The sequence below is a fragment of the Pteropus alecto genome, unplaced genomic scaffold, assembly GCF_000325575.1.
Source record: "Pteropus alecto unplaced genomic scaffold, ASM32557v1 scaffold5, whole genome shotgun sequence".
Classification (NCBI taxonomy): domain Eukaryota; kingdom Metazoa; phylum Chordata; class Mammalia; order Chiroptera; family Pteropodidae; genus Pteropus; species Pteropus alecto.
The window spans coordinates 30571369-30580604 of record NW_006441953.1 but is presented as its reverse complement, the minus strand read 5'-3'; the positions used below and the strand labels follow the sequence as shown (position 1 = coordinate 30580604).

At 53.8% G+C, this 9236-nt stretch overlaps 1 protein-coding gene across 3 annotated transcripts in view; it reads right to left on the bottom strand.

Moving 5' to 3' along the window:
• Window positions 1–9236, bottom strand: part of TBC1D14 (TBC1 domain family member 14) — an 83739-nt gene that overhangs the window by 11312 nt on the left and 63191 nt on the right. For all 3 annotated transcript variants that reach the window (XM_015594945.2, XM_025051708.1, XM_025051709.1), the window contains 5 exons: window positions 8403–8483; window positions 7381–7475; window positions 6129–6200; window positions 5316–5444; window positions 2369–2478 (listed from right to left, as the gene is read on the bottom strand). In XM_015594945.2, coding sequence (XP_015450431.1) covers window positions 2369–2478; window positions 5316–5444; window positions 6129–6200; window positions 7381–7475; window positions 8403–8483 — 487 coding nt within the window. The remainder of the gene's footprint in view (window positions 1–2368; window positions 2479–5315; window positions 5445–6128; window positions 6201–7380; window positions 7476–8402; window positions 8484–9236) is intronic.

The window sequence follows — 9236 nt, the reverse complement described above, 5'->3', positions numbered from 1 at the left end:
CCTGGCCCTGGGCCTCCGCGCCCCCCAACCCGGATTATAGCCATCCCCGACTAGAACGGAGACGACAGGCAGCCTCGGGCACAGCCGCGACCCACTCAACCAATCCGAGCGGAGCATCACAGCACTTTTTTCTGAATAAATAGAGAACAAAATAGGAAACTTCAGAAACTGTCTCGTGAAACTTCTTTCAGTCGTATGTACCTGTCACGCTTCCGCACACACGGCCACAAGCAGGGACACGACACAAAACTGGTTTCCTTTTGCAGGACAGGGTGACATGAGCTTAGAAGATGCTACTCTAGGACAGTGTTCCCCTGACTTTGTTTGTGGCCTGGACCCCTAAAACTCTAACTTCGGGCTGTAAAATAGATCAGGGAGCCGCTGAAGACCCAGGTCCTGTCCGACCCGCTCCTAACGCCCTGTCCCATTGCTCACGTGCTCCAGACCCGGGAACCTCCCAGGTCCGGGTTCACAGTCAAATGAGCAGCGTGGCTGCCAACGGGGGTGCAGGGCCGATGCGCGAGCCCGGTATGCACAGTGTGCAGAAATCATCGTCTGCTAAATGGAGGTGCCCTCTGAGGCAGGCACCTCCACTCAGCATAGCCATGTGTTTACTACTGGTGTTTACTACTCCCCAGTGGCACTAGGACCTGTGGCTTCAGCCACAAGTTCCAACCGACCTCCAAACCCTCGTACCCAGCAAGAATTGGGCAGTGTCAGTAAAGTCTCGGGGTTTAGGAGAGAAGCCACAGACACCAAGAACCCAGAGGCCAACAGTGCAGACCAGTCGGTCTCAAGGGCGGAGCCCTGTTTTAGGTGCTAATCGGACTTTACCTTCTAGAAGTAAGCTTTTTGCCTTCTGAAGGTGAGCCAGGAAAAAAAAAAAAAAAAAAGGAAAAAAAAATCAAGCCACCTGTGTTCCCAGCAGTTCAGATTTACCACGTGAGTTAGTGCTGAAGCCCCAGTGGGCCTTTTTGATCAAGCGACTCCTCCCTGCTTCTGCAGAGCCCCTCATGTAAGTCGGGGGGCTAGGGGTGGTCACCTTACAATGTCCTGCAAGGTTCATCATCGAGGCCGACAGATGGGAAAATGGGCCCCAAGAGGTTAGCGGCCTTCAGTGAGGCCACAAGGCAAGTAGCGGGGGGCCAGTGGCCTCGTGGGCCTGCCGGAACTGGAACTGGGCCTGCCCCCCACAGCTGACAAGGACGCTGCTTGCTTCATGCCACACTCCGCTGCCAGCCTTCTTGTCTGGCCCCCAAACCAGCGTTTTCTAGGGTGGCGACCCACCCTCCCCTCAAGAGACCACATCCACATGTGTGTGAAGCCTTGCCTGGCCTGCTGCTCTACCCCGGAACTCTCTGGAACCTGTCTGTCCGCCTTCCTAAGATGTCCAACAGGCACCTCAAAATCACCGGGTCCAAAGCCAGAGCCATTAACGTCCTGCTTACTCTGCCCCCGTGTTTCTGATCTCACCGGGGAACCAGCAACACCCCCGCCAGTAGAGGCCTCAGGACCAGATGACGATTCTCTGTCATTTTTTGCAAAAAACACTCATGGGGACTGCCGGCTTTCTTCCCTCAAATGTCTCCCCGCTCCCTACCCTCCACCCACCCCTGCAGCCCCGGCTCAAATCCTGGTCTTTTTTCCTTAATTTGTTTCCACCTCTGGGCTCCCCTACCTCCCAAGCGACCTCAAATTCACTTCCGGCTATACCCTGCCTCCATCCTCACCCCCAGCAAAAGCCTGTGGCCCTGTCACCCCACCCAAGCTCTCGGCCTGGCATCCAGGACCCGCCAGGACGTGGCCGCCCAACCACTCCCTGCCGCCGCTCACGTCTGGCCTTGGCTCGGGCTCCTGCGCCACCTGTGTGCACTCTGACCCCTAAGCCTGGCTCTGTGCACTCTGACCCCTAAGCCTGGCTCTGTGCACTCTGACCCCTAAGTCTGGGCCCAGGGCCTCTGTCCTTGGCCCTCTGCTTCAGGGACAGCACTTCCCATGCTGTGCAGCTGTCCGTGGACACGTCTGTCGGCCTAGACGACAGCTCCGGACAGGTGAGTGCCGTGTCTGTCTCAACACCTGCCTCTGGATCCGGGCAGAGCCTGGCACAGTCCTGACACTCAGACGCACCGGCGCATGGACAGGTAATGGCACTTTGAACACGGGCGGGCGCAGACGCCACTTCTCCCCTGAAGGGAATGCAGAAGGACCGGCTCAAGGTCATAGAAGTCATAAAAAAGGGCTAACGGGGCTGGCAGATGACTGTCGAGTGCAGGGCAGGCGGCTGGGGAACAGGATGGGGTGTCAGCTGAGCCCCGCAGGAGGGTGGCTGTGAGCACGAGGAGACGCGGGGCAGGGAGATGAGTCTTACCAATCGATCAGGTAGATGTCTGGAGTTAAGTTATTTTTCTTGAAATGAGCGAATAATTTTGGCAAATTTTCTTCAAAGAATACCTCGAATGCAGCAAAATAAGTCAACATCTGGGGAGAGAATGTGAAATACGTTAATAAACTGATTATCGGCACAAGTTCCCAGTCTACAAAACAAGTCACTGCACTGCTCTCTCCACGGTCTGACGACGACCTCCTCACGTGGCTGACGCGTCCGGACCGGCAGCGCGTCGTGCGCCACACGCACGGGCTCCGCGCGCACCCCGTCGCCTGCCTCGCCCTCCGCCTTCGCGCTCCGCGGGGTCCAGGCTCTTTATGAGCTGCGGGCTGCCGGCGACCCTGCATCGAACGCACCTGTCAGCGCCGCTTTTCCAGCGGGCGCGGGTGCCCGTGGGCACTTCTTAGCAATAAAGTGTTTTTACACCGTTTCATAGACGTGATGCTACTGCACGTTACCGTGTAACGGACACGAGAGCAGCAAACGGCACTCGTCTGGGCGCCGGGAAACCTAACGTGTCGGGGACTCGCTCCGCCTGCAGTGGTCGGGGCCGGACCGCGGGGTCTCCGCGGGCCCGCAGCACAGCCTCCGGCCTTCGCCTCGCCAGTTACATCTCATTCTTCAACTGATGACAAAGCTGAAGCCCACGGCAGTTACGCACTCGCCGGATGAGGCCGCACCGTTAACCTGTAGCTGGGACTTGCGCCCGAGCCCGTCCCACTGTCAGGCCGAGTCTTCACTGGCTCATTCCTCTCTGAGAACCGGGAATGGATTAACTGTCCAACGTGATCTGGGGCAGCAGGCGCGCCCCGCTCCCGAGCCCCGGCGTCCCTGGGGGAGACGACACCAGTATGTGCGGCACGGGCAGCTTCGCAGGGCCGCCGCGTAACGCAGCGAGGGAGAAGATGCGAAGGAAAAGCAGCAGCCGTCACGGCCTCCCTTCTGCCACGTTTCACCCCCCGGCAGGGTTTGCTGGAAGCCGAGACGCCTGCAGGGCAGCCGTGCGGAGCAGGAAGGGCAGCGAGGACCAGCGGGGAGTGACATGGGCTGAGGCGCTCATTCTGCTCTGCCGTCCACGAGCCGGATGCCCGTGGGCAGGGGACAGCTCTCCGATGCTGCCTGCCCGTCTCGGTCCTGCTAGGGTCCAGAGACAGGGCGGTCCCATGAACCAGAGGTTCCCAAGGGGGAAGGGCAGGGCATGACTCTGCCCCCCGGGACACATTTTTGAGAATCACAACTACAGGGAGGTGCTACTGGCTTCCCAGGGATGCTAGACAGCTAGACAGCTTCCAGTGCCCGGGACAGCCCCCCCAAGACCACCGCGCCCCAAATGCCAGCAGCGCTCCGAGAAACCCTGCTGTGAATGAGGGTCTCGTTCGACATTAAGATTCTATGATTTTTCCTTAAAAATTAGGCTAAAATTCTTAAGTACAATTTTTATCACATTTCCAAAGAGGAATCTGGGATCTTATCTACAGAATTAGGAGACGTTTAAGACGTAAGTCATTTTACTAGACGTAAAAAGTGTTCCCTGACTATGAAAGTACTAGAAGTACAGAAATGCATAAATAGGCCATCCGTAAGCACTACGAATGTGGCGTGTTTCCTTTTACTGGTAAATATGGTCTCTATTATGGCATGTGTTCTGTTTTATGCACTTTTTTTAAGAACTGGCATTTTATCTTAGTTTTCTACAGTACAGTTTTTTGTAAATATCAGTATCGCACTGGATATATGACCAGATTTTAGTTAACTGTTTTGTATTTCCTTAAGCCTCATTTTTAAATATCTTCATCTTCACAATGAAAAATCATTTCAAATTACTATTAAATAATTACACACAACTGCGTGACAACCATCTTTGTGCATGATGCTTTGCCCACACGTGTGACTTCCTTAGAATCTATTCTCACAAGCAGAATTACGTACCAACGCCATTTACTGCTGTCGACTCTTAATATCAAATTTCTTCCAAAAGGATTCTACCAATTTATACTTCCCTTAATAGCCACTAGTTTAGCAGTGGTTTTTAAATTTTTTTTTTTAATGCATGTACTGCCTGAGCAAGAAATACTCAGGAGTCCTTAAGATATTAGGGAGGCAATACTCTCTAGCTGATTTAACTATCAGATCTCTTTGGTCTGGAAGTACTCGCGATGCTCATTGGCAAACTATCAGCAAATCGAGACAATGCTAATTAAGAAGCTGCTGGATTTGTTAACTCAGAGACCTTCCTTGGCTACGGAAAGCAGCAGGCTTAGGAAGCAGAACGGGCAGGTCTGGCTCTCGCACTCCCCGGCCGTGTGCCTTCCACGAGCTGTGTCACTTCTGGGCCTCGCCTCCTCCCCTGTGCCGAGCAGAGGCCCCACCTCTGGGGTAGAAGAGGGGCCTCCCGGCGCCACTTCAACCACCTCTGGGCATCGTGCTGGCAGGAAGATGGGACTGACCCACGGAAGCCCTCCACGGACCTGCGCCCGACGCACCGCCGCCTTTGTCAAATCCGGGAGCCCCTCAGACCCGCGTCCTGCCCGGGGAGAGCACCGCACGAGGCAGGCGGCGGGAGCGGCAGCAGCAGTGTCCGCTACGCTACACCACATTCCATGCGACACACACATGGGGACTGCGTGCTGGCCAGTGTGTCTGTGCAGGAGCCACCCCTCCTCCTCGCTCCTCCCTCGTTTGAAGAATGGACTTTCAGAAAAACTTTCTGGAAGAATGTATTCAGAAATCTATACATACGGCTATTAACCGAGCGTTTTCAAAATTCAACACAATGCCCGAATAATCCTCCGCCTTCGACAGTGCCACTTATTCTGAAGACCTCTTCGTAGAGGGAAATGTGTTCTTTTTCCCGCCGAAGAGACGGAATTAGGCAACTCTAGCTGTGAGCAGACACAGTGCCCGGGGCATACGCACAGGGGATACTCACGAGGCCATGGTCCACTCGGAAAAATGCCATTTGACACGGTTTATTCAAGAGATTAGAAAAAGCAATGAAGGCATCTTCAGTATCTAAGTTCAAGATCAACACCGCGGCTATGAAGGACATGCCCTGCACCTGACGGGAGAGAAGGGGTGTTGAGCTCACAGCAGCCTGCGCGTCACAACGCTCTTTGTCACGAGAAGGAGAGCCCAAAGGCCCTCCTGCTGGCAGGGCGGCCCAGCCACCCACTGCCACCCACTGCCACCCACTGGCAGCTGAACGAGCAGCCTCGGTTCCGACCTGCTTGCTTGGAACCAACGCTCTGCCACACCCGCCACCCTGACTGCTCTCCTTCGCCCCGCCCCCACGGCCACATGGAAAACCATAAACTGACCCCTCCTTATGCATCTGCCACCTGAAACACTGTCCCCTATAGTTTCCTGGTGCCATAGAGCGTATGTTTCATTTAACGTGTTAAGTCAAGAACCATGCACACACATCTGCCAAGCTGCAGACACGTCGGCAGCAGTTTTAAAATGGTTACTGCTTAAAGGCTCTTTTGATTTAATGCTGAAAAAAAAAATCACATGCAAAAAATGAAAATCAAATCCAATTAAAATGTGAAGAATGTCACTGAGCAGCCAAGCTGCTCGATTTCTTTGCAAGATAACAGGCAACTCGTTTACCGTGAGACTTCCCATACTCCCCAGCAAAAAATGAGGGCATTCGACTTGACATCTGTAGCCAAGATGCACTGGGCAATATTCTGACTTTCTTTTTAGATGATAACATTATAAAATATTGAAAAAGTTCACTTACATAGCCCACATCCGGTCGGTAACAAGTATACGCGCCCAAAATACTGTGCAACATGTCATGATACGGGCCGCCCTAGAAGGATCAACACAGCAAACACATGCAGAGGTCTTGTTAGAGCTCGGAATGACAAATGAGGCTTTGCCACCACCGCTAGTCACACGCTGCTGACAGGGGAGGAAGCAGACGCTAAGCATGGTGCTAGCAGCGAGCCGCCAGCCCCGGGTTAGCAAGGGACTCAGGTGTGAGCACCTCGCGAGAAAAACATCCTTAGTTTGGTTCCTGCTGTATGCATAACTATAATCCCCTGTAGAGTTGAACAGGTGACCAGGTAGCCCGGGTTTCTACAAACCAGGCGAGTGCTGACTGTCCATCCGCCTCCCAGGCGAGTGCTGACTGTCCATCCGCCTCCCAGGCGAGTGCTGAGTGTCCGCCCTGCCCCCACCGTCCGTCTGTCTGTCCCCTCCTTTGCTCCTTCTCTGGTTTTCTACGTGGCAGTAAGTTTAGCAAACACACGCTGCATCTTCAGCCCCGATCGCCCCCATTTTATTCCACGCCCTCAGTTCTTCCGTCCCTACAAGATTTCCACGTGTTCCTCTGATTCCTTCTAAAACTTTAAGTTGTGGTTTCTTTTTCCTGACTGAGCACAGAGGCGCCTCCCGCTGAGGCCGGCACGTCTGGGGGACTGGCCCGGTCACCAAACCCTCCCGTCTGCACCGTCCACTTGGCTGCAGTTAACACAAAGAAAAAGTGCACCTGGTGTGTGACTAGAAGTCACTCCCCAGGGGACCGCACGTGGCTGACAAAAAGAATGCCATGGTCACATTCTGACACGTAAGAAGGAAGAGCCGCGCCTAGGACACGGAGGGACGAAAGAAAACACGGCAACGGGAGGGTGGCGATGACACCCCGGGCTAGGGGGCAGGAGGGGGCGGACAGGGCGGGGTCCCCCGGGGCTGGCTTCAACGCCCAGGGGTGTCACCAGGCCGGGGCTTCCCATACATGCATTTCAAAGGAAGGGCAGAACCGGCCTCAAAAGCAGAAACACAGCCATGTCAAAAATGTGTTCAAAAGCATCGGCTACCCTTATCTTTAAAAGTCTAAAGGTAGTAACGTAAGACCCACCCTCCCTCTGTAGCCCCCCCAAAATACCTAAGTATTTTCCAAACCTGATTATAAACTTGATTATGTGTAGTTTGACATCTCTGAATTTCAGACAAAACATACTTGAGAACGACAAATCACCACCGCCTACCTGCTGGAAAATGCAGAGGTTAGGGAACGTTCGAGAAATGTCCAGCTTAATAAGCTCCAGACTGGCTTCTCTGTCCGCTGCTGGGAAACTGGCATCTACCAAAAGATCGAGAGTCATTACACCTCAGAGGTGAGCACGTGGCGTCACTGCAAGGCTCTGACATTTTATGAGAAAAAAACGAGGAAAAGAAGCTCTTCGGAAGTTCATGGACCTAACTAATTACAACTGAAACCCACGGGGTCCGCCCTTGAAGTTTATAACTGTAGCTTCTTAAAGAGCAAAAATCTCATGACACCATCTAATGCTAGATCGTCATCACCTGATATTTTCTAGAGTACGAAATAAAAACCTCATTTGATATTACCTTTCATCGACAGTCAGTGGAAGCAATCGAGCAAGTAAGGGCATGTACACAAATAAATTCCAGGCCGAGAAAACCACCAAAGAATCATCGCCTGAGCTAAAACGTCACCGGTGCACACTTAGGACATGTGGGAGCTGTGGCAGCATGACCCTCACGTGCACCGTTCCTACAAATACTTACGAATAACTTGGTTTGTTTTTTTGAATGTCAACACCGCATAGATGATATAAAAAAAGATCAATAGAAAACACAGTATTTGACCAACAGAAGTATTCTCGTGTTACGGGAACTTCTGAAAGCATCGTCTGGCAAACACGCAGAGCTCTCGTCTCTTTGTAAGCAGTTCCGAAGCTCCTCTGGGACGCCCGAGTGACCCTGGGTGCCAGGCGACTGCACATCACATGAACGAGGCAAAGGAAGCCATGTGATTCTGACCGGCACCCAGCACGGGAGGACACACGCCTCGCGGGACCCGCTACGTTCTCTTCCTCATGGAAGCTTTTCTCTTTAGCCTGTTTGCTCTAAAAAGAGTCCCTTTCCCATGAAGCTTTTTGTAAATTTGCACCAACCACTCCCTGAGTTAAGCGCACTGTCTTTGTAACGTAATAATGACGCCCGGCACTGACCAAGTGCCCAGCAGCCTCGGCGCCGAGCTTACCCTCGATCTCCACCTCCGAGCCTCCTGCGCTGAGGGACCGCCACCTCTCCTTGGCCCGGGCCAGACAGATGTCGAAGAGCTCTGGAAGAGAAGCCCCAGGTCAGTCCCATGCGCGCGTGTGACTATGGGTCCACTGCGGCCTCTTCCGACTACTTAAAGGCCATCTACGGACCACATATATATGAAGGCTCCGTAAAGGGACCCCCCGACTTGGCCTGAAGGTACTTCTACTGTCTACAGACACCACCAAGTACAAAGAAAGGACACGCAAGATACCACTATGCCTGTCATTTACTTCTATCACACAGCCCCCCGCAAAACGAGAATCTGACGTGTGTGTGAGTCTGTCGCCTACCGGGCTGGGGGCTCCTTGCGGTAAGACCACGAGGTCCCCCTCATTCACATCCGTATCCAGAGCACACAGCACTGGGACAGACACGGGTCAGTACCATCGACAACCATCCGACTGGGGAAGGGAAGGGCGCCGGCAGGAATCCCAGCTGGTTCCAAATAAAGACAGGCTGGAACTGCTCCCCGGGGCACGGTCTCCCCAGCCCTGCTGCCTAAAGCGGGGCGGGGGGCACGCAAAGCAGGGGCAGCCTTCAGAAAAGAAGAGTGCTTGTGGCAGCAGCGAAGCATCAAGACGGGTCCCCACGAGACAGCGTCCAAACCTCCTCCACATCAGGACCTATTTTTCAGTAACTCTTTGAGTAGTTTGGTAGTAACACAGAAATGACTCACGTCCACAGCTTGTACTGTTACATGCAGGCCTCCACGAGCACGGAGGGAGAACCCCACAGAGACCCGGCAGCCCCGCTGGCCCGCCCCGGGCCC